A 25,901-nucleotide genomic window follows, 5' to 3' on the forward strand; every position below is an offset into this window, starting at 1 on the left:
GAAGGGGGAGTCAGCCATTTCTAATGAGAGATTAAGGGCTGCTAATGATGGGTGCGGAAGCGCAGACAATTAGAACCTTTGCTTGTTTAAACAACACTCTCTTGTGCGCTAGAATACAGCTGATCATACTTTGGCTGGTTAGTTAATGGTCTGTGAGCCTCACAGTGTGCCTAACAGAGCATAAGACTGTTTGCTGCTGCCTCATCCCCCATATTCTCTCCTGGTTAAGAATCCCAGTAGCTGGGAAGGAAAGAAACCTCAATTGTTGGAGGTGTCCACATTCAGACATCCTGGCCAACTGGACTTGGTGTAAGGATTCCATCTTCAGTCTCAGTGCAATGTGTAAGGGGAGGTAGGAGGGCAGGAGTATGCAGGCATGACAGCTAACTAGGTTTATGCCTGTTGCAGACTAACTGGCGTCCCAGTCGGAGTCCCATTGGACTATCTAGCCCAGGGCGGCAGTGGAGGCTGCCCTCAGCCCACTAAACTAAGACCTAAGATGCAGCTGTCTTAGGCTGTGACCCACGACTGCAACTAAGCAACAAGATTTGTCATGGCTTATAGTGACTACAGAAATTAGTGGATATCATTGGATTCCAGGCTGCTGTGGGGAATTTTGAGAACTTCACTTACAGCTCCAGTGATATATTCTGATACTCTTTGGATTCCTGTTCTCAGCTCTTGTTTACAAGTAGATGGTCTCCTGCCTCCAGGTCTTCAGAGGAAATAGTGGATCATTGTAGCCCCTTGACTACAGAAATTAGTGGATATCATTGGATTCCAGGCTGCTGTGGGGAATTTTGAGAACTTCATTTACAGCTCCAGTGATGTATTCTGATACTATTTGGATTCCTGTTCTCAGCTCTTGTCTACAAGTAGATGGTCTACTGCCTCCAGCTCTTCAGAGGAAATAGTGGATCATTGTAGCTTGTGCTGTTACTCCTCACGGGCCTGTATAGATGTTGATGTTGACGGATGGGGAGATGTTGCCTGCCAAATGTTCTCTTCCTCACTTTAAGCATAAGCCTGATGTATTTGCTAGCTGAGTACCTGACAGGGCATAGTCATGGAGGAAAGAGGGCTGCTGCTGCAGGGGCCACAAGTCTTTTGGAACATTCTGGGCCTCTTGTCCAATGCCAAGCTTTCACTTAAAGAACGTTTCTAGTTCTTTTATGCAACTGAGATGTAAATACCATTCTACCCCACTGCACAATAGCAGTAGTCGTTGTTTATTACAGCCATAGACCAGCAGTATAAAACATACACTAGCGTTGTATGCATATTTATTAATAATAAAACCACTTTCCCTTACACTTTCCAGGCCAATGAGCAGAAAGTCAGTGGAATAATTGGCAAGAAAGCAGAAGGGTGCTGTTTTGAAAACAAAAATGATGTGATGCTTTTTATTAAGACCAGCCAAAATAACGTAGCATGCAGGCTTTCAGGTTCTCCAGAACTCTTCATCAGGCTGGATGATTTTTAAAGAAGCAGAGGGAAAGAAAAGGATTTTTCACGCTATGATCCTAGAGCCTCTTTGTCAGTATCCAGTGACTTTTAGTTTGCACAGGGTATGGCTGGATGTTGTTGTGACATTGAGCCCGTGGTATGCCAGGAACAAGAAGCATCGGCTAGGTCTCGCCCAGCCGAGTTATTTAGAATAGTTAGATCGTTCCCTTCCCTTCCTCAGGGACCTCAAGAAGATAGTAATTTGGCAATCAGTGCTGAGGATTTTGCGAGCTATTTCACAGATAAAATCCTGTCACTGTGCCAGGAGCTGCTGGCCAATATTGACACTGTAGATGAAGTGGAGGCCCCTTGGCCATCTTTAGGTCCAGTAACGGACCATTTCAGCCAACTCTGTGAAGCCCACCACTTGCCTCCTGGACCTGTGCCCGTCATGGCTGGTGAAAGCCAGTTGTGATGGGATACAGGGCCCCCCTGTATACATCATCAACTTGTCCCTCATTACAGGGACCTTCCTGGGAGCTCTAAAGGAGGGTGTGGTGAGACCACTCTTTTTTTAAAAAAAACAACAACCCATCTCTGGAACCCACGGATCCAGCCAACTACTGGCCAGTTTTGAACCTTCGTTCTTGGGTCAGGTGGTTGAAAGAGCGGTAGCTGAACAGCTCCAGGCTTTCCTGGATGACTCCTTGATCCTGGATTCATTCCAGTTCAGTTTCCGCCTGGGCTATCGGAAGGAGATGGCGCTGGTCGCTCCTACAGATGACCTCTGGAGACACTTGGATTAAGGCAGATCCATGCTGCTGTTATTACTTGACCTCAAACGAACCGGTACTTACACAGTATATGAATCAAAAAATCCCAACACAACTGTATATAATAGTATAGAAAATAACCTCTGTTGAATCAAGTACGTACAGTCCCACTGTATAGTGGTTATATGTTAATACAGTCACAAAGACATCAATTTCATATGGCCATTTGCATGGGAGGGAGGGCTAGACATTAAGCAAATAAACAAATAAAGTGGAAGCCATCTAGTTGAAAATGGTATTTATTTGCACCCTGCTTTTCCGCTCAGCAGGAGCAACGCTTACAACATCATTTCCCCCCTCCTTCATCTTATCGTCAGAACAACCCTGTGAGGTCAGTGAGGCTGAGGAAGAGAGTGACTGGCTCAAGGTCACCCAGCAAGATTCCATGGCAGAGTGGGGATCCCATCCTGGATCTCCCAGATAGACAATAGTCTTGACACTCTAGTCACTAAACAATATTGGCCAACCAGTAGAGTTGATCAGACGTCTCCATGATGCCTAACAGGACACACAGGTCCTTTAAAAGGGCTGAGAGCGTAGGTCCCTATTTCTGCTACAGGCTTATTGCTGAACGAGACCATGAACTTCAAGGTTGGTCACTAGGCAAATGCTCCCTGAGATGAGGACCTCTGGAAGTCTGGAATGCAGTTGGTTCTGTTGCCGTCATGGTTTTGCTGGAGAGCAACTACACAGCAGAGCACATCTGTGCATTAAGAATTGCAATTTGACATTCTCTGAATTGAGGGTGGGGGTGCAGCCCTGGAGGATTATTTTGTCTATTGATCATCCAGTTTCATCAACCACCTGCTGACACAGTAATTGCACAGGGAGGGGAGCATCCTGAACGGCTTTGTTAGTAAACAGGATCCGTAAGCAGGCTTAGCAGTTCCTCCCGACAGAAGACGCTCCAGAGCAATACCCGTCTCCTCATTCATCTCACAGGGTTCTGGTACAAGAGGGGCTGTTCCCTTTGACAACTTAATTTGCAGCTCGCTAAGGACTCTGCATGTCTCTTGAGAAACCTGTATAAGGGTCAAGAAGCGACAGTTAGACCCGGATATGGAACAACTGATTGGTTCAGCATAGGAAAAGGAGTATGACAAGGATGTATATTGTCACCTTGCTTATTTAATATATATGCAGAGTACATCATGCGAAATGCTGGCCTGGATGAATCACAAGCGGGAATTAAGATTGCTGGGGAAAAGATCAACAACCTCAGATATGCAGATGATACCACTCTAATGGCTGAAAGTGAAGAGGACCTAAAGAGCCTCCTGCTCAGAATAAAAGAGGAGAGTGCAAAAGTGGGCTTGAAGCTCAACATCAAAAAACTAAGATCATGGCATCCGGCCCCATCACTCCTTGGCAAATAGAAGGGGAAGTCGTGGAAGTAGTGACAGACTTCACGTTCCTGGGATCCCAGATCACCGCAGACTGTGACTGCAGCCATGAAATTAAAAGACGCCTGCTCCTTGGGAGGAAAGCGATGGCGAACCTAAACAGCATGATAAAAAGTAGAGACATCACCCTGCCAACAAAAATCCGCATGGTCAAAGCAATGGTATTCCCAGTAGTCATGTATGGCTGCGAGAGCTGGACTATAAGGAAGGCCGAGCGCCGAAGAATAGATTCTTTTGAACTATGGTGCTGGAGAAGACTCTTGAGAGTCCCTTGGACTGCAAGAAGAACAAATCAGTCAATCCTAAAAGAAATCAACCCTGACTGTTCCCTGGAAGGCCAGATAATGAAACTGAAGCTCAAATACTTTGGCCACCAAATGAGAAGGGAGCACTCACTGGAGAAGACCCTGATGCTGGGAAAGATTGAAGGTCAAAGAAGACGGGGACGGCAAAGGATGAGATGGTTAGACAGTGTCATGGCTGTGAGAGTTGGACTATAAGGAAGGCCGAGCGCCGAAGAATAGATTCTTTTGAACTATGGTGCTGGAGGAGACTCTTGAGAGTCCCTTGGACTGCAAGAAGAACAAATCAGTCAATCCTCAAAGAAATCAACCCTGACTGTTCCCTGGAAGGCCAGATAATGAAACTGAAGCTCAAATACTTTGGCCACCAAATGAGAAGGGAGCACTCACTGGAGAAGACCCTGATGCTGTGAAAGATTGAAGGTCAAAGAAGACGGGGACGGCAAAGGATGACAGGGTTCGACAGTGTCATAGATGCAACGAACATGAAGTTGAGCAAACTTCAGAGGACGGCGGAAGACCGGAAGGCCTGGCGTGATCTGGTCCATGGGGTCGCAAAGAGTCGGACTCGACTGTGCGACTGAACAACAACAACAAGGACTGTGTTTCCTTTTTTGTCACATCTCAGTCTGTTTTGCTGATTGATTTTAAAAAAAACAACTTTTAGCCAGCATTAAGTATTGAGCGCAAAGAGATTAAAACAGCGTGGTTAGCATAAACCCTGCAGAAGGATTTTCCATTGTTCCTTCAATAAATCCTTTTTGCTTGGTGCAACTGTGAATTGATGACATCCTCTAATTCCCACCACCAATAAAAACATTTGCTGCAGGAAAGAGAGCCAAGATCATCCTGGTCCGAAGGCTGTTCATTTTAATGGGTGTGCACAGTCTTCATTGCAATATGGACACTCCTTCCTTACCCCCGGCCTCTCAATTATATTTCTAGAGTTAAAAAAACAATAGCTCTAGACATTGGCAGCAGTTCTTCAGAGATTGCTGTTGTTTGGATGTAGCCTCTTACCTGAATTTGTTTGTTTTCCTTGCAAGGAAACTAATGACCAGCTCCTTGGGGTCCCACACATACACAGCCCTCTAGCTAAGACACAATAAATTGTGCAAAATAAGATAAATTGGGCATATTTGCACAGTTCAGAGAATATGAAGATTAAAACAGCGTGGTTAGCATAAACCCTGCAGAAGGATTTTCCATTGTTCCCTTCAATAAATCCTTTTTGCTTGGTGCAACTGTGAATTGATGACATCCTCTAATTCCCACCACTAATAAAAACATTTGCTGCAGGAAAGAGAGCCAAGATCATCCTGGTCCAAAAGCTGTTCACTTTAATGGGTGTGCACAGTCTTCATTGCAATATGGACACTCCTTCCTTACCCCCGGCCTCTCAATTATATTTCTAGATTTTAAAAAAACAATAGCTCTAGACATTGGTAGCCGTTCTTCAGAGATTGCTGTTGTTTGGATGCAGCTCCTTGCCTGAATTTGTTTGTTTTCCTTGCAAGGAAACCAATGACCAGCTCCTTGGGGTCCCACACATACACAGCCCTCTAGCTAAGACACAATAAATTGTGCAAAATAAGATAAATTGGGCATATTTGCACAGTTCAGAGAATATGACTAGAATTAGTTTAAAATTTGCAGTCTGAGTTCTGGTGGCTTTTTCCTTCCCCCAGGAAGTGAATTGTTGTGTAAGCGATAGGTCTCTGCTTGGAAGAGAGACAAGCCTTGCCTTAGGCACCTGGCACGGTTTTGGATCTGCAACCGGTCCTTTGCTCTCACCTGACCTGCATAGCAGCTCTTACGGAATACGTCATTTGAAGGAGGGGGAGACAGTGATAAAGCACATCTGCCCGCTCCTTTCCCTGGTGAGGCTGCTGGCAATAGCTTCTGTTGTGCAGCCCAAAATAGACTCACGTTGGGAACTGGGAAAACGGCTGTTTTCAAAAGTACTTCCTGCGACAGCTCTTATCTCCTGATCTTGTGGTGTGATTTGTGCTGGAGGATTCATACATAGCTCTGTGTGTCTGTTTTAATGGGCCTGAGAACCCCATTCTCAGAAATGGATTTCCCTAAGATCAGTTGTGTGGGGGGAAGGGATGTTACTCTACGGCTTTAAAAAAAATGTGTGGCCATATTTGTTTGTTTGTTTAGCCAACTTATGGTGATCCCATAGGATTTTCAAGGCAAGAGATGTTCAGAGGTGGTTTGCCATTGCCTGCCTCTGTGTAGTGACTCTGGTATTCTTTGGTGATCCCCCATCCAAATACTAATCAAGGCTGACCCTGCTTAGTTTCTGAAATCTGATAAGATGGGGTTAGCCTGGTCTAGCCTATTCACGCACTAATATGAAAGTGCAGTATCTCCCAGTGTACCAAAAAATCAAACTGAAGACAAAGTTTAAGTCAGACCAAAGATATAAACTCCTCCTCTGCTTGAAGAGAGCAGATAAATAATCTAGCACTGGAGTCAGATAAGACCTGGATACCAAATCAATAGTTTAAACACAAAGAGCAATATTTATTTGGCAGTGACCTCAGTGAAGGGTGTGTGTGTGTTAATGAATGTTAAGCATTATTGTATGTAATATAGGAGTACAAATATAGAGAGAAGGTATTTGGAATTTATAATGATGTTGTATTTTTAATTTTGGGGGGGGGGGGTTTCACAGATCACTAGAAGTTACTGGGCACTATCTCACCCCCTGTGTGCATAAGGCACTCAGCGTTTTTTAACATTTGTCTCTTCTCTGCATTGCTGCGGCTCTTTCTGAGCCTTGGAAGGACCATTTCTGGGACAGCAAGATTCATGCAGAGGAAAAGGTCTGAGGGTTGGTGGGCTGTAATGAGGAGGGACGATGGGGTGACCTTGCGCCTTCCTTTCAGCAGAGCTGCATTTGCAGAAGAGGAAGGAGGAGCAATTCCAGCTCCTTGTCCTTCCTCACTCCAGCCTCCCCACAGCACACATGGGTTCCTCCCATGAGTGTCCTGGGACTGATCTTTCCACTGGGGTCAGGATAAAGAGCTCCAGCAATGAACAGGAACGTGGGGATACGAAACCTTCTGCAAACAGCATGGTAGAATACTGCCCACTTCTCAGGCAATCTAGAGATGTGTGTTTAAAAAAAATCAATGCTGTAAGACTTTTACCTCATTTTAGCAGATGCATTATTAATACTAGTAATTTTTAAAATTGTAATTATGTAGACCTTCCTGTTTGGAAAACAGACTATAAATATGAACAGATGGCACCAGATTTACTGATGATCTCCCCCCCCCCCCCCCCTTTTTCTTTAGTGTTGGAGGTCTTTTGTTGTTGCTGCATAGCATGGTTCTGTGACATGCTCACAAGCACAGTTTTTGTAAAGGATGATGAAGATTTCTCTACACATTATGAACACTCCTCTCTGGAATCTGAATATTGTTCTTAGCAACTGTGGATTTCATCTGTCTGTGTATGTCTGTGTGTGTGGTGTGTGGTAAAATATGCAAGAGACCCTTAATTCATCCCCTGAATATAAATAGATCAGGAGGCAAAGTGATATGCATAGTCATTAGCCTGGAATAACTAGGTAAAAGAACGTTCCTGCTGTCTCTTCTTTTCAGACCAATCATTTGTTGTATGCCAAGTTAGTTGTTGTGGTTTCCGTCAAAGAGTCTTGGGGACTGTAGCTTGCTGGGGGTCCTGAAGAGCCTCTGTTCTCTAGTATCCTCACAGAACTATCATTACCAGGGTTCTCCATGGAGACTGTCAAACCTGTTTTATTCTGTGGAGAACAATAAGATATGGCATTTATTGCATCTGAGGGGACTTGCAGCAAACAGGGACAGAAGAGATTTTGAGATCATGCATCAAAACTAAACTGTCAGGGATCCTGGCCTTGGGGGCGCTGAGGTGGAGACTCCAATTATTACTCAGGGGAGGGGCTGTGGCTCAGTGGAGGAGCCTTTGCTTTGCATGCTGAAGGCCCAAGTTCAATCCCTGGCTTCTCCCATTAAAAGGATCAGGTAGCAGGTAATGTGAAAGACCTTTGCCTGAAATCCTGGAAAGCTGCTGCCGGTCTGAGTAGTTAGTACTGACCTCGCTGGACTGATGCCGCCCCCCCCCCCCAGCACCAAGAATACAGTGCATCACTTGCCCCAGCCTGAGAGTTCCTATCTATACCTTGTGGCTAATAGCCAGTGATGGACCTCTGCTCCATATGCTTATCTTAGCATAATCTGCCATTGGATCCAGAGGATTCCCCTAACTGTGACACGGCACATAGTGGTGTGCTTCCAGCCGCACAGTTTCAGGGACTTAAGGGCACAAGTCTTCAAAGAGGGATGACTGCTTCCCCTCATTTCCCCCTCCTGCCGCAAACCTCTGTTGTGCCACCCATTCTGTCCCTGTGGACCCATTGACCCCCCCAGGAACAAAATCTGGGGAGCTCAGTTGGCAAAAGGGGGAAGTAGGAAACTTTTACTCTGCAAAGTCTGCAGATCAAATACACACCACCAATATTCTGTAGCATCATTGAACATGGGATGACCTGGGACATTGTGTGAGCCACTGGGAGAGTTCTAATGATTTTTGTGTTAATCTCTGACAAGCTGTGAAATCAGATCTGTTTACTGTAACTAGCCTGTGAAATTTGTCAGCCCATCTTGTGCTCTTGATAGAAAGGCTTGGATTGCTCCTTCCTTCCTTCCTTCCTTCCTTCCTTCCTTCCTTCCTTCCTTCCTTCCTTCCTTCCTTCCTTCCTTCCTTCCTTGTCAAGGTTACTGCTTTTGTGGAGGTGAGTGGTGAATTGGGTTAAGTATTAAAATGACGTAAGGGAGATCTGGATTCATAGTTTTGTTTAGTCACTGCATGATCTCAGCCAGGCATGCCCTCTTAACCTTTGTTGAGGGTGAGATACAGATGCCTGAGGTAAAATAAATACAGGCTGACTGGTTCAGCCCATGAAGGTGCCAAGTAGATTGTTGGTATTGGGATACTGTGCTGACCAGTTTTGTCACAGGGCTTTTCCCATTTCCAGCTGAGAGAGCTCCACATCCCACAGCATGTCCTTCTTGTTTCCTCTACCCATCTGTCAGTTAGGGTTGATCCTGAACTTTACTGGGGTCCATGGCAGCTGTCCAATCATGCCAGCCCCTGACACCAGCCTTACATCTACCTGTGCTGTGCTTCCAGTCACCCAACCCTGTTTTCTACAGATCAGGTAACAGTCAACCCAGTTCAACTCATGAATCTTTCACCATCATGTCTAATTTGCCCTTTATACTGTGCAGTGGTTAGTGCTGAAACAAATGCTCAATCGAGCATCTCTCTGTTGACGTTAAAATATCCACAGAGTCCCAAAGCCAGTCAGTGGAAGTGTAAGCGTCTGAACTGATCTGTGGTGGTGAAATCTTGGCTTCACCCCTGCAGACCAACAAATACGCTGCACAAGCAAAGTCCAGTAACCAGTTTCAGCATCCCATTTCAGCCAGTTTTCTTATAGCCCAATATGCAAGCTTGTGAAATTTTCATTTCACTTCTCATGTCAGGCATGCTGTGTCATGATTTCTTCCTACCTAGACGGATGCAACCCCTCCCACACGTTCTCCAGCAAGCCGGCTTTGTTCTCCAGGAGTCTGTTTATGTGGTGGTTGGCTTCAGCAGCTAACAGATGGCCCAGGCCCTGTGCCTCTCCTTGCATCTAAAATAGTGTGATGTTTTATTTTTAAGAAGTCACATGATTTTGAATTTTATATTCAAATTGCTTTCACCCTACTTTACTGAGGTCCTTTGATTCCATCATTACATAATGGCTGTGCTAACAGGTAAAGACTGAGGCTGTTGTTCCATGCAGGCCTTTTAAAGGTGAATTATGCGAGAGAAAGATTCCTTCAGTGTTTTTGGCAGAGCACTCATAAGGCAAAGCCAGAGATTCCTGGAATGTGTCACATGAGTTGCATCTCATTTTGTTAGGCTGCGCTTGGTACCAAAAGATCTGGTTCACCATTGGACTGGTGGATAGAGAAACATGGCTGTTCTGCCTTGGAGATTATAAACCCCTTTCGGTTCTTTGAGTCTGCTCTCAGCACTTTAATTCAGATGGCAAATTTGCTATTCCACATGATGCTTTTACTTAGAGAGCCGCTAAACATTTCCATCTAGAAGCAAAATGTCTTTCTATTTTTGGACTTAGGAACCAAGGCCCTTTGGCTCCATCATCTCAGGCACAGAGAAGCAATTTTGTCTGGAGCTCATCTCTCCCATTTTTCTTTGCAAAAACAAGTCAGCTCAAAGTTTCTGACTTGCTCAAAGAACTGGTAACAGTAGGCTGGTGGTAGTTTTTCCCCATGGGAGGTAGTGATATTTTCCCACTGAGATCTGTGCCCTGAAAAAAGAGACAAGTTCCAGGATTAGAGCTCCTCTTTCTGAAACCGGGACACATTGCTCTGCCATAAGGATAAAGGGTACAGCATCCTGAGTTTGTGATGGAAGAGCAGGATATATTTTGACTGTATACTGTCTATGGGTGTGCATTCAGTTTATCCGAGCCAGGAAAAAGCCCCCCAAAATACCTTACCAGTATTTTGGGGTTATTTTTTCAGCTGGATATCATCTGGCCTAGCCTGATACGGCCAAGCCCGAAAAAATCTCAAAAATATTGCTACATTGGGAGATTTTTCAGAGCTTATTCTTTTGCAAAAGGAAATAGGTAGGGTGTACTAATTATGCAAAGAACCATGCTGTCTTCTGCCCACCTCCCCTTCCATACATGTGAGTTGATGGGTTATCTTCACAAAAAAAAAATGCACCTCAGATTAACTGGGCTGTCATCTCAGCCTAGCACTAGCTGGTTGGCTGGCTAATTAATTAATTAATCCCATCTGTAACTCGCCATGTCCCACTTCCTGCTACCTGCGGAGCCTGTGCTTCCCATTATGAGTTCTGACCCAGTTTAAATTTCCATTTTCTGTTTCTTCTATCATTCTCTGCTCCAAAAAGTATGTTTTATGCACCACTATACAGAGAGGTCTCCAAACTGTGCTTGTTATCTGTTCTTCTGCTTCTGGAAGCCAGCCTTTGCTGGGAAATCTACTTTGGAAGTTGTCAAGAGTCTGCATCAAGCGGGGTGGCAGCAGTGTTCCCTCTAAGCTGAGTTAGTGTGAGCCAGCTCACAGTTTTTTAGCCTCCGGCTCACACATTTTTGCCTTGGCTCAGGCAGGAGGGCTCCAGAGCCAACTAATTTATGCAGTAGCCAAACTGCTCGCTCACAACTTCCATGCCAGTAGCTCACAAAGTGGAATTTTTGCTCACAAGACTCCACAGCTTAGAGGGAGCTTTGGGTGGCAGCCTCGTTAGCACAAGCAGTTGCGTGGGGGTGGGGGGGGGTAAGAAAAGGGAAGTGCTGTAAGAAGGAATGGATGTTTATCAGAATTAGGATTACTCTAGGAACCATGGATTATCTGATAAGGAGTGGACAGTTGTATGTACATCTGATAAAGAGCTGATTGCTCTGCTTTTGAAAAAGGGAACAAGATGAGGTTCTCTCCACTTGCTGCGTTGGGAGGTTCAGCATTAATCAGATGAGTGACATACTTCAGCAGAAAGTACTAGTTTACAGAATATGAATTGAGTTAGTGGAGGCCATCAACAAAGGAAGGGTAGAACTCATCTCCCCTCCTGCCCCCTTTACAGGGGACTAACATGCCCTGTCTTCATTTGAGCCAGCTAAGGAGGATGGCAGGTGCAGATTCTGTACAGGCACATCATGCCATAGGTCTCCAGAGTCAAATCCAACATGGGAATGCCAAAATAAAATACTGAAAGCTATCTGAATAAGGGTAGTTCAATGTTGACCCTTTCTCCTTGGGATGGTCAGTGTATCCAATTCTCAACATGGCCTCATCTGTGGACACTTAAATCCAGAGACCAGAACCATGAACAGATAAGATAGCTACTAGTGCTGCTTCAGTTATTTTGATTTTGTTTGTTTGGTTGGTGTTTTTACATTCTTCAGGTTTGTAGAATGTAAAAACACCAAACAAACAAACAAAATCAAAATAACTGAAGCAGCACTAGTAGCTTAAAAAAGCCCTCTCAGTGGTTGTTCTGGAGGCTCCTAGGCAACTGCAACATTATTGCCAGCCTTGAAGTCTTGGTTTCTGTCAGTAAAAGGCAGGGGGAGGAAGGGGGAAGGGCCCCCTTCCAGTAGTGGTTTGGCTTTTGAGGGAGCACTTATCAGAGTCAGCCCCACTAGCAACCACCATGTGACTTGTATGACTCACCCACTCTGTTAGATACTTGCTAGTGTTCATTATCAGCCACCTCATGAAATTGAGTGTAGTGTAGTGGTTAGAGTTTCAGACTGGGATTTGGGAGACTCAGGTGTGAGTTCCCATTCTGCCATGGTGTACTCTATTTTATTTATTTGTTTATTGATTTCACTTATATCCCACCCTATCCCATGATGGGCTCAGGGTGGCTCACAACAGAGATAAAAACAATAAATATACAATTTAAAATCAATTAAATAAAAACAGAATGGCAACAGAGAATAAACATCAGTCCAAAGCAGTTTAATACACTTCTTGTTAGGTGTTAATAGGATAGTATGCATCTGTAGGCCTACTATGGGCAGGGGAGGCTGAGATGGTAAAAAAACATCCGCCGCTTCAACCAAAGGCCTGGCGGAACAGTTCCAATGTACAGGCCCTGCGGAATTGTATTTTGGGCCATTCATACACTCTCAGCCTACCCTAACTCATAGGGCAGGGGTCATTTCCAGCCGGAACAAGCCAGGATGGCGTTCCCTGCCCACCTACTAATAACCCTAACCCTACTAACCCTAACCCTAATAAACCTCTGTAATAACCCTAACCCTAATAAAACTAACTCTAACCCTACTAACCCTAACCCTAATAACCCCAACCCTAATAACCTTAACCATAACCCTAATAATCCTAATCCTAACCCTAATAACCCTAACCCTAGTAACCCTAACTCTAATAACCCTAACCCTAACAATCCTAACCCTAACCCTAAAAGTAATAACCCTAACCCTAGTGACCCTAACCTCTTTCCTTCACCCCGCTTGGAGGGGGAAAGGAATGGAACCCAGACGCTTCTGCCTGTCAAAGGGGCCGGCATGCCTGAGATCCTTCCTGCCTACTTTCATTCACCCTGCTTGGAGGCGAAGGAAAGGGAGATGTCAGGGTGTGTGGCATATGCAAATAAGTTATGCTAATAAGTTATGCTAATGAGCTCCTGCACCTCTTTTTCTACCAAATGACCCCTGCCATAGGGTATCTGTGAGGTTAAAATGGAGTAGAGGAGAATGATGTAAGCTGCTTCGGGTTCCCATGGTAGGCAAAAGTGCGGTCTAAATGAAGTAATTCAATAATAAATATAGCTGAAGATGGGGGCAGAGAAAGGGTTAGTTGGTTGGTGGGTGGGAAGGAGAAAGGGAAGCAGGGAAAGGTGAGGGTATGGGGGCTACCAGGAAGAAGAAAAGAGGAAATATTGTGGGGAGGTGCAGGGGAAAGTGAGGTTCCCCAGACACATTCATGCAGGTTCTACTGTATAACTGGTTCCAGGGCAGCACCATGCAGAGTTGGGAAAGGCTGCAGTGGTGAGAGCAGGAGGGAACAAGGGGGGGGGGCAGAGAAAGGTAGGTTAGCTGATATGTGGGAAAGGAAGAAGCAGGAAAAGGGGAGGGGATATGGGGCCTTTCAAGGAAGAGGAAATTGTGAATGAGGGGAAAATAAGATTCCCCCACAAGCCCTTGCGGGTTCATTGCATGTTAAATTTGATCTCTGCTGCTCTGGTCACTTCTTTGTTGCAGTTTCATATTTCTAAAAATGCTTAAAATGTAGCAGATACTGTACATAGGACCCTACCTGCAAATGTGGACAAAAGGCGAAACAGGAGGCATGAGACAAGGGACAGCTTCTCCCATGTGCCAGCCGAGAAAGCTGCCTTCAAGCCACAGGGATACTTGCGTTATATTGATATATAAGATATAAAGACAAGATAGCTGCGTTTGCCTGCCTTCCCTTAAGCTGATCCATGTACGCCGCTTAAGACCTAACGTCAAGAATTGTTAGTCTCACAGGATTGAAAGAGAGAGCCTGGGTGAAGCCAGGGCAGCGATTCTCAGGCAATGTTCCACTGACACTGTTCCTGCTGCTAAGTGCTGACAGTAAACTCAGGGGTTGTCAGCCCAGCTCTGCCAAGCCATCCGTCTCCAGTCTGATAATGGTTGGCAACTGGGGGAAATGTGCAAAATCATAATTCGTGATTTTTTAGAAAATAATTAAAAGCCGAAGCTGCCTAATCTTCTGGCTAAACTCCTTTCCTTGATGTCAAGGTGGATCTCATGGGTTGTGTGTGGCAGAGAAACACTGTCCCTCTCCCTCCCTCTCTCCCTCCCTCCCTCTCTTAAAGGCCATATTCAGCAGTCAACATTAGGCTGTGAGCCCATGAATGGCCAGCCCCTTGGATAAAACTCACAAGTTGATCTTACAGAAAAGGGCTGAGGGTAGGCAGAAGAGGTAATTGATGTAAGTGGCTTTACTGAGCCATGTCTCAAACGGCCTCATAGCACTCAAGTGGAACCTTCAGGTTGCTGTAAGCCATCTTGCCTTGCTGGAGGATGCTTTCAGTCAAATGGGAGAAAGACTTGGGCACTCAGGGAACTACTGTCTATTCCAAGCAGCAGGCAAACAAGGCCCCAGCAGTGTTCATTTCTTTGTTTAATTGAAGAGCAAGCTGATTCACTTCTTAGAAATTGGACCTGCCTCTTTTTGGTGCTGCCTCACAGAGATCACAACAGAGGTAGAATGCAAACATATGTCTGAGTGATCTTGATTCTTCAGCCTATGAGTTACCAAGAAAATCCATATTAGTACAAAGAAAGCTCTTTTCAGTTATTGAGCTGTATTATTACAGCAATGTCTTGGCCTTGTAAAAACACCCTGAAGCATGTGTATTGAGGGGCTGCTAATTTTTGTGTTTATTTCTTTAGAAACTGGGTACTGTGAGTATCAGGGAGTTTGATCCAGTCAGTTTTCCCATTGGTAGAAAAGGGAGGAAAGAGCTTCTTTGACCACACAAAATGGCTATTCTGGGGATCATGGGACCTGCATGGACAAAAGCCATGTGGGATGGGAGGGGATATAGTGGAGAGGAGCAAAAAAACCCTGCAAAGATCCCTCCTAGGGTCTGATATCCATTTTGTGGATCCTATTGTAAGCCAACATGAGACCCACCGAATCCAATGTGGCTACGTATGGTGGCCCGCTAGGCACTTGACCAAGCTTCTGGTTTTACTGTCTGGCTGGAACTGCAAAAAATTGTGGGTGAGGTGGTACAGGAATCAAACACTACCTGTTGGACCGTACCATAGTCCTTATGTGATGGGCTGTGTCTGGCTTGGTTGGTCATGAGTTGTGCTAGACGGTTCTAGACTTTCCTGGTAGGAACTGTTGATATTGGTGGATATATTTGGGGAGGTCTATCCAGAGGATTGTGTCATCCCTTACCTTCTGTGTAAGATCCAGTTGAGCAGCCATGTTGGTCTGAAGCAGTAGAGCAAAGTTTGAGTCCAGTGCCACTTTTAAGACCAACAAAGTTTTATTCAAGTCTATGTAAGGTATTACTGGTATTCCTGATCACATGGCCCCTCCAAGCTGTGGAGTCTTGTGAACAAAAATTCTACTTTGTGAGCTACTGGCATTAAAGTTGTGAGTGAGCGATTTGGCTACGGCATAAATTAGTTTGCTCTGGAGCCATCCTTCCTGAGCCTAGACAAAAAATGTGTGAGCTGGAGGCTAAAAAACTCTGAGCTAGCTCACACTAACTCAGCTTAGAAAGAACACTGCTCCTGATCACATGACCCCTCAAGCCTCTGGTAGGGGTGTGTGGGATGGCAGCCCAGCCTAGCCACTTGCAACAGCCTGCTACAACGATTACTTCAGAAACAAACCCTGTCTAATACCTTTAATTAAGACCAACCCAAAGAACCAAAAACCCAGTGTGTAATGTTTTGAGTTCTCCAGAACTCTACATAAGGTTTGGAGGCTGCAACACAGACGCAGGTAGCAGCCTCAAATATGTTTTATTATGCTGTTTATAGCCCGCCTTTCTCACAGACACTCAAGGCCGATTACACAGACACGGGGAAAGGGGCTGGGCAGCTGGTCTCCCTCGGCCATTGCCTTGTGCTCACCCTTTTTGCAGCCCTGCTTGTGGGCCTCAGCTGCACAGGGCATTGTCTGGTGTGGTGCCCGTAGAAGGCGAGAGCCCAAGCTGAGCCTCTAGCGATTAGGCAAAGGCAAGGTCTTCTGCAGGAAGGCTTCCCCTCTCCTGTCCACAGTAAGAGCAACTCATCCTTTTCAAATGCAGCATCCTTCATGATTTCCTTTCCTCGACCTTTTGCCATTAAGCTGTCATTTGGGGAAGTCCATCCATAATTTTTCCTTGGGTCAAATGAAATTAAAAAACCACTAGTATAGGCAGCAGTCGAAGCCTATTTCTAAAACCTCAGTTTTGTTTTTTTAAGATAAAAGCCCACGTAAAAGGGAGGCCTTGAAAATGCCCTCCCTCAAGGTTCCTTAGATAACACAATGAGCCTTGCACCTTCCTTCTGGAGTGTAGAAATGGGCTACAGCTCCTGCCTTGCTGTTCCAAGACAGAAAAGCAATTTAACCAACCTGTTTACAAAACTGTTCTCCCTTTGGGATCCACACTGGCAGAAAGGAAGAATGCGATCTCTCTGATCAGACAGCTGAACAAGCAACGGCAGGATGGCTTTTCACTGGAGGGAAAACACAAACCTGCTGGCTATGCAGTATAGTATTTCCAGAGCTTTAACTTCCTGTTTCTGGGGCAAATGTAGTGACGGATGTCAGGGACAGAACACAGACTGCTGTTAATGCCCAGAGCCTTATGGTCTGCATGCTAAAAACAATAAAATTCTTTTTGATGAGAGAATGAACATGACACGACAGGAGTCTTTAATATTTACCAGGATGAAAGGCAGGGAAGGTCAGATGGATGGATGAGCACTTTTCTTAGCGCTCTGTTTCTCCCGTGTGCATTCTGCCACGGAATCTGCTCTTTCGTTCCACATACCTAACTACAGACTCTAAAGACCAGCAGCAGGTTAGCAAGAGAGCCAGTGAATTCAGTCCCATTTGGAACACTTGCCTATTGCCATGACATTTTGCCGCTGCAGTGGCACGAAACCAGACAGTGGTGTTGACCTTCCTCTCTACACTGGAAGAAGCAGTCTGCCTGCAGGCAGAGACCATTGCTACACACACACCACACACCCTGGTAGCTTGGCAGAATGTTAATATGGAAATTACCAGCTGTCCCCAGTTGTAGGGGAAGGAATGTTTTCAAATAAGACATTCCAGAACATCACCTGTAATTACAGAGCTTTATTTAAGAGGCTTTTAAAGACTCTTACAGTACAAAGACTGTTATGGTTCTGTAGAGGAAAGGAGATAATTGCAAACGGGCTTTGGAGGTTCATGTGTAGAGATTACTGAAGTAAGGAGCTGCTGGAGATGAAGCATAATTTATAATCTAGTTATGTTTTTCATGCATTAATTCAGGGATTACAACCCCATTCTCCCTCCCTCGCCAGATCAGACAAATACTACAAAGCTCAGTTTCTCGTATTCATGATAGAGAAGTTTGAAAGTGCAAGGGATATGTGGGCAGATATTCAACAGAGTGCTGTTTCAAAGCTCCCAGTTTCTAGTGTATAGCGATCTTGCGTGTTATGCCAATAAAGGTTATTGGAAATTGGAATTGGTATAGCGATCTTGCAAATAAATCCAAAAGTTACAGGCTCTTTTTTGTTTTTGCTAACCTCGTTGCCCGTCCACACATATCTTTGTTAGCCATATATGGCCCATCATTCTGAACCTGGCCACCAGAAATTATTGTTACTTGCCACGGGCAGCTTGAAAAGTGTCTAACGATCTGGTTGATGGTTTTGACAAGGAAATTTTTGTTTTGTGTTTTGCCACCAACAAAAATCAGGGCTTTGGTGTTTAACACCCCCCATATACCTTCCTCGCCAGATCAGACGAATACTACAAAGCTCAGTTTCCCGTATTCATGATAGAGAAGTTTGAAAGTGCAAGGGATATGTGGGCAGATATTCAACAGAGTGCTGTTTCAAAGCTCCCAGTTTCTAGTGTATAGCGATCTTGCGTGTTATGCCAATAAAGGTTATTGGAAATTGGAATTGGTATAGCGATCTTGCAAATAAATCCAAAAGTTACAGGCTCTTTTTTGTTTTTGCTAACCTCGTGGCCCGCCCACACATATCTTTGTTAGCCATATATGGCCCATCATTCTGAACCTGGCCACCAGAAATTATTGTTACTTGCCACGGGCAGCTTGAAAAGTGTCTAACGATCTGGTTGATGGTTTTGACAAGGAAATTTTTGTTTTGTGTTTTGCCACCAACAAAAATCAGGGCTTTGGTGTTTAACACCCCCCATATACCTTTTATGACTGTTGTTTGTTCCTTCTTCCAGTTCCACAATAGAAACCCTGACTACAGTCTACTATCTGAAACGGACGCCAGGGATGGGTCCCTCCAAACTCACACTAGCTCCATCTGCCAGCTTTAGGCTTCTAAGACAAGCTTGTGACCTGAAAAGGAGTCCTCATAAAAACCATTTGTTTGGTGCTCTGTGTAGCAACAGGCAGCCTGCAGGCCAGGTTGGGCCCCATCTGGGTGTTCCATTGCCAGTTGCAGAGAGGACAGGAGAGTGTGGATGAGAAGCATCTGTGTAAGAAGGGAAAGGAGTTTGTAAGCCGCTCTGAGACTCCAAGTGAAGGGCGGGGTATAAATCCAATCTCTTCTCTTCTCTCTTCTCTGTGATGACATGAGCCGGCAGACCATTTAAGAGAGGTGGAGCTTTATTATTATTGTTATTGTTGTTGTTATATCACCCCATCCTGACTTGTGCCAGGCTCTGGGCAATTTACAACATGATATTAAGCCTTAAAAAGGTAAAGGTAAAGGTTCCCTTGCTCGAAAGCCAGTCAAATCCGACTCTAGGGTTGCGGTGCTCATCTCCGTTTCAAAGCCAAAGAGCCAGCGCTGTCCGAAGACGTTTCCGTGGTCATGTGGCCGGCATGACTAAACACCAAGGTGCACGAAATGCTGTTACCTTCCCACCGAAGTGGTACCTATTTATCTACTTGCAATTTCTTGCTTTCGAACTGCTAGGTTGGCAGAAGCTGGAGCTAGAGATGGGAGCTCACTCCATCATGCGGCACCCGGGTCTCGAACTGCTGAACTACTGACCTTCCACAGCCTGCAGTTCAGCGTCTTAACCACTTGAGCCAATATAAAAACATCAAATATCATAACATCAATAACCTTATAAATGGGGGGAGGGAATCTTCCAGCCAGCCATCATTTCTCAAAAGTATACCCTGAAGTAACTCTCTTTGCTGCCCACTTGCTTGCATTTTGTTGCGCTGTAATCACACAGAGAAATATTGAAAAGTAAGTGCCCCAACATGCCGCTGGCTGCTTAAAGAAGATGCCCGGTTCAGGCACCTCGGAGGAAGGCCCAGATGTTGTCATGAATGCATGGAGATCTTACATTCCACTCCGAGACACAAACAACTGCTTTCCTCATCAAAATGGCTGAACAGGGTTGTCAGTAGGGTTCCCATCCTCCAGGTGGTGGCTGGAGATCTCCTGGGATAATAGCTGATATCTGGGTGACAGAGACCCATTCCCCTGGAGAAAATGGCTGCTTTGGGAAGTGGAGTCCATGGCACTATATCCCGCTGAAGTCTCTCCCCTTCCCAAACTCCACTCTCCCCAGATTCCACCCTCCCCGCAAATCTCCCGGAATTTTCCAGCATGGAGCTCTTAGCCCTAGCTGTCAGTGCTGATAAATGTTCAATAGCAGTGGCATGTGAGTCTTTGCTAACTAGAAGACAAAGCTAAGAGTTTCGTCTTTTATTAACTTTTTTTAGTGGGTTTATTTTTGCTGAGAGAATTGCTTAACTGGGCATCTTTTAGAGGCGTTACACAATTGAGCAGCTGGGACGAAGTCTGGACTGTGAGGTGCTGATAACTTTATATTGTGGGGTGAGTGGGTTGTATACCTTAACTTTTAAATGTAAAATGCAAACGAAGCCTTTAGGATAGAATGGAACAGAAATCTAAACAGATGTTTTAGAAACTCCTCTTACAATTGTCAGGGATGTATTCTGATCTTGAGTATCTGGAACCTGGAATTTGCTCAAGGGTTCTGCTCTTGTATTTTCAGCCTTGGATACCAGCAAGCCAGCTCCCTGGGAACCTGTCCTGTCTTCTTTGTACCTGTAAAGGAAGGGCTTTTAAGCTGGCAGGTGCAGCTTGCTGTACTCTGCCTCTAATTGCTACCCAGGGGACAACCATTCTGACTGGAGTGTACTTCTCTAAAGAGCAGGGAGAGAGGACTGCCACTCCTGTTCAGCTCATGGGTGAGGGAGTGTGGGGAAAGTCTGCTTTTTTATATGCAAGATCTGAGCCTGTGCCCAGGGCTATGTGTCCTCTGTGCCCCACGGATCAAAATCCCATGCTTAGACAACCCCTTGTTGTGTGGGTATGTTTACAGTGTAAAGTATGCAGGCTAAATGTGCTCGGTTTGCATGATTTATTCCACTTAGCGTTTTGAAATTGCATATTTGGCGTTGCAAAGGGATAGCAGGAGCACTGTGGTAGAATGCCTGTGCATAGATAGATTAAAGCAAGAGGGATGCTGGTGGGAGGGTGGGGGGTCACCATATTCATGCTACACTTCGTGCCATCTGAGCTGACTCCCCATTCTGGATTGTCTTCTGGAACATAATTCGTCATGCCGGTTTTAACCAGGGCTCCACATCTTCTGTGCTAAAAACAAAACACATTAATTAAAAATTCTGCACCCCAAAATTCTGCAATCCAGATTCTGTGTCAAGAAATGCTAGAAATGGTATGTATAAATTATTTGAACCCATCTGCATCATTCTGTATGTTTACTGTTTTGCACAGTGCAACCAAACAAATCAGCAGTATCAGCCCTTGTCTTCTGCCATGTGCAGTGCTGCATTTGCCATGGTATTTTTAAACTACTGTAGTCACCTCATGCCCCAGTCTTGACCTGAGTTCTCTTGTTCCTTGCAGGCTTGCCGGGATTTCCTCGATTTAGCAGAGACCCATAGTCGAAAATGGCAGCGGGCACTCCAGTACGAGCGTGAGCAGCGGACCCGGCTTGAGGAAACCATTGAGCAGTTAGCCAAGCAGCACAACAGCTTGGAACGGGCCTGCCGAGGAGCCCCAGGACTCACTGTGAATACTGTCACCCGCGCACCCAAAGGTGAGTTTCCGCCTCCATCTCATCTCTGGCAACTACTCCTAAGACAAATGACTCCTGCCTTTCATAAAGTTCTTTCTTTCTCAGAACAAAACAGTGCAGGCAAGCTTCATTGTGCTGTGTTGGTGAGCAAGGGTGTGATGGTGGTTATGCTTCTGATTATGTATGAGGAAGAGCCCTGCTGGGTCAGACCAGTGGAACATCTAGTCTAGTATCATATCTTTCACAGTGGCCAATCAGTTATTATGGAAGGCCAACCGCAGGGCACAAGAGACCAAGGCTATCAAACCCACCAAAGTTGATAATAGGGCAATGCCAAGGAATGTTCAAACTATTGCACAGTTGCACTCATTGCACACAATAGCAAGGTCATGCTCAAGATCCTACAAGCTTCAGCAGTATGTGGATAGAGAACTGCCAGAAGTACAAGCTGGATTTCGAAGAGGTAGAGGAACTAGAGATCAAATTGCCAACATCTGCTGGATTATGGAGAAAGCAAGGGAGTACCAGAAAAACATCTACTTCTGCTTCATTGACTACACTAAAGACTTTGATTGTATTCCCAGTAGTAATGTATGGCTGTGAGAGTTGGACCATAAGGAAGGCCGAGCACCAAAGAATAGATGCTTTCAAATTATGGTGCTGGAGAAGACTCTTGAGAGTCCCTTGGATTGCAAGGAGATCAAATCAGTCAATCCTAAAAGAAATCAACCCTGACAGTTCCTTGGAAGGCCAGATACTGAAGCTGAAGCTCAAATATTTTGGCCATCAAATGAGAAGGGAGCACTCACTGGAGAAGACCCTGATACTGTGAGAAAGGCGGGCTATAAACAGCATAATAAAAGAAGAAGGGGACAGCAAAGGATGAGATGGTTAGACAGTGTTATCGATGCAATGAACATGAAATTGGGCAAACTCTGGAGGATGGCGGAAGACAGGAGGGCCTGGCGTGATGTGGTCCATGGGGTCGTGAAGAGTCAGACTTGACTGTATGACTGAACAACAACAACAAATCCATGGTCCGGGGAGAATATCCAAACTGTCAACCTGATCTTTTAGGGAGATTGCACTCCCATTCAGAAGAGGCATTTCCCCATCCAGCTGATTCACAGAGTCCCCCAGGATCATCTTTTCTATCTTGGCTTGTTTGAGCTTCAATTTATTATTCTGCTGCTTTACTTGGAGCAGATGAAAACAGACACTGCTGCACCGCTGGTCTCTAGGCATGCTAGTAGTGATGGTGCATCTACTAAATGCTACAGGCTCCTTAATTGGTACATCTGAAAGGTCTCCAGTCCAATTTTCAATATCTGAAAGAGCCACCGCTTCCCAGTGTTGTAGGATAAGTCATTTGGTCCCACAGTGCCCCTTAAGAGTAGGCTCCGTCTCTGACAATGCAATCTTCCATGTAGACAGGACATATCCCAGGATTAATTTGAAGGCAGAAAATCTCAAGGGTGAGTAAAGAATGAAGCTAATTCTTCCACAGCTTACCAAATGCAATACTGGGACAAGGCCATTGCTCGTAAGCTGAAGATCTACCATGTGCAGTACATTTTCCGTGACAACGATGAAAGCAATTCTAAAGGAATGAGATTTGCCCACTGAAACTGCAAGGCAATTTTCTGCTGATGGATTGTCATCTTGAGTCTAACAAAGACATTTTGATGTTCTAGATAGGTGTCCATGGTAATTGAGGGGGGGTGCATTTGATATATTTAATGTATGGACTTCCTTTCGCATTTCATTTAAGTTCTTATTCAAGTGATGGCTCATATGTCATGCTTTGAAAAGCACAATATTTTTTGCCCTGTAGAAGCTTTTCTGTTGATTTCAGTGCTGAAAATTGTCAGTGTCAGCTGAAACTCGGGGGCCAAATCTAGCAATGGCCACAAAGGCAAATGTGTTAGTGCACAATTGGGGGTGGATGGATGCAGAGTACACATTACCTTCATTAAGAACTTGTAAATGTGGATCTGAGATTTGGAAACAGATTCCAGGGGGTACCCCTACTAGGGGGTACCCCTACTACTATTGTCAAGACTAGACTTGACATTTTTAAAATTCCAGCATAAGCTTTCTCCAAATTGGGAATCCACAATCCAGTAAAAACTGTCTAGTCTTGAAAGTGCTACAAGACTTCTGTTTTTTAGTTCCGGTTTTGGCGTTCGCCATGGCAGCCGCTTTCTCCCGATCTCCGGGAGACGACTGCCAGAGCCCACGGTGAGGAGGGGGCGCGATTGTCCGTGCCACCCTTGGAGCCTCCGCATGAGGCTCCCAGCCATGGGGCACTAGAAGGCCCTTCCTCCGGTGACCCTGCTGGCAAAGGGGGGCTTTCTCTATGCCCCGAAGGTGCCACCGCGGAGCATCCTGAATGGGAATCTGAAATCGCACACCGGAGCAAGCGCTTGGTGGCCTAGCAACTTAAAATGAAAGCAGATTTATCATTGAAACGTGAGTTGGAGTCTAAGCGAGAAACACCAAAGAGCTAGTTGAAAACCCACCCTTTAAAAGCGAGGGAGAAACTCTTCCCCGCTAACTTTTACTAAAAGTAACCAATCCCCAAACATGGTGCCCACGAGGAAAGATGAGAAAGACAAACAAGTGAAACCTAAGCTTCTTGCCGGAACTGCTGGCCCAGCGAGTCCTGTTCTTAGACAGGACACAACTACAGAGCTGCAAAAGATGCTGACAGAAGCATTGCAACCTCTGCTGGAACAAGTCACGGCATTGCATAGCAAATTGGATGCACAGCAAATGCAATGAACTGAAATAGCCAAAAAAACAGATAAAACTGAACAAGAAGTAAAAGAAGTGGATGCTAACACTAAAAAAACTTAAAAAACAACTGCAGGTGATGGGGAAAAAAAGAGTTTGATGGAGGAGTCTGAACTGTTACAGCTACAAATGGAGAGAGCAAGCTATGTCTTAAGATTTCAAGGTGTTCCGGAAGAAAAGACTGAGAATCTGAAACAGACTATGTGCGATGTATTAGGTCCCATGGCAGACATAAAAACGGATACTCTACAAAGCGAAATAGATACGATCTATAGGTCGTATTCTGAATTTACAAAAAAAAAAAAAACTGCCTGGGGAAGTGATTATAAGATTCTCTAGAAGACAAGTGAGAGATCAAATTCTCAAAGCGACAAATGGATCTACCCTGAAAATCAAAGACAAAGAAATAAAAGTGTTAAAGGACATCCCATTTGAAATAAGAAGGAAGAGAAGGAAATACAGAGACTTGGTGATATTTTTACAAAAGAACAACATCCCATACAGATGGATTGTCCCCGAAGGCACAATCTTCAAATTCATGGACAAGAAAGAAAAAATTGACTCTGTTGAAAAGGCATGCGAATTTTTGCACCAACAGTCATCCATCAGGAGAAGAAGTCGAGAAAGGGGACAGCACCAAAGAAAGTGAAGAAGAAGGAGCAGCGGCATCTTCAGATGAGAACTCAGATTCCAAATTAGGGGCAGCTGCCCCAAAGACAAGCTATCTTTTGAGGGGGGGGGAAGTACAAAAAATGAGATGTTATTACACTCTGAAAGCTCTTACAATGTATTGTTATCATTATTTCTTAGGTTGCTTTTTTAGAAGTCAGAAGTGGTGGTGTTTAAATTTATTTTACAGTATAAATTGACTTCTAGATGACCACATTCAATGAACTTGAATCGAGCTAATTTGTTAAGCAGTATGTATGACCACCATCTCTTGGGTTTTTAGTGGGTTTTCTTTACTTTTCCCCATAGTATGTAGATCCCCTCCCTAATTTTCATTGTAGTTTATTAAAAATGCAAATAAAAAAATCCCCTATGGGGGGCATAAAAAAAAGTCTCCTGTTTTTGATGGCTGAGATTTAGGGTAACTGCAAATGACAAGCAAGATCATTACTGCTGAAGGCTGACAGCTGTAGAATCAAAATTACTAAATGAGAGGGGGTATGGGAACTAAGGGCAGGCATCTGATAGAGTTCAGTCAGAAGAGATGAGTTCTGTGTAAGGACTCCGTCATGCATTTCTGCTTCTTGAACCGCCTGCCTCTGTTTTGCTTGTCAAACGTGTTGGGGGGGGGGGTTGGCAGCAAGTTTATCCGAATGTCCCTCTGTGCCAGCAGGGAACGTGCTGACAGTGAAAGGGGAAGCCAGCGACGAAGATGAGGACACTGAATACTTTGATGCCATGGAGGACGCGCCATCTTTCATCACAGTAGCTGCAGATCCCACAAAGCACCACAGGTAGGTATGGCTTGCCAGCGCACCGTGAGCCCCCTTTCAATGGCTGCTGTTTCAAAGAGTCTTCTGACATGTTTGGAAGACCACCCAGCAAATTAATGGACCCGTTGCATTCCCCCTGAAGGGAAAAAGACAACTTCCTTTGGTGCGGGGAGCCAGTTTCTCTGGACTGTCTGGGTGACAGCAGGTGCCCAAAACTCACTTCACCTTCCTTGCAATAAAGAGCTCAGTTTGGGCAAAAAAGCTGGGTTGGTGAGACTGTGACGTAGTTCATTTTACGTATGAGAACCTACCTTTTGTGATT

At 45.0% G+C, this 25,901-nt stretch overlaps 1 protein-coding gene across 2 annotated transcripts in view; it reads left to right on the plus strand.

Annotated features, from left to right (window-relative positions):
• OSBP2 (oxysterol binding protein 2) overlaps positions 1-25,901 on the plus strand; it is a 162,412-nt gene that overhangs the window by 109,827 nt on the left and 26,684 nt on the right. Inside the window, exons 4-5 of one of the 2 annotated variants that reach the window (XM_015406049.1) lie at positions 21,170-21,362; positions 25,477-25,600. In XM_015406049.1, coding sequence (XP_015261535.1) covers positions 21,170-21,362; positions 25,477-25,600 — 317 coding nt within the window. The remainder of the gene's footprint in view (positions 1-21,169; positions 21,363-25,476; positions 25,601-25,901) is intronic. The other variant, XM_015406050.1, reaches the window with a different exon arrangement.

The sequence above is a fragment of the Gekko japonicus genome, unplaced genomic scaffold (assembly GCF_001447785.1).
Source record: "Gekko japonicus isolate JY-2015 unplaced genomic scaffold, Gekko_japonicus_V1.1 scaffold431, whole genome shotgun sequence".
Lineage (NCBI taxonomy): Eukaryota > Metazoa > Chordata > Lepidosauria > Squamata > Gekkonidae > Gekko > Gekko japonicus.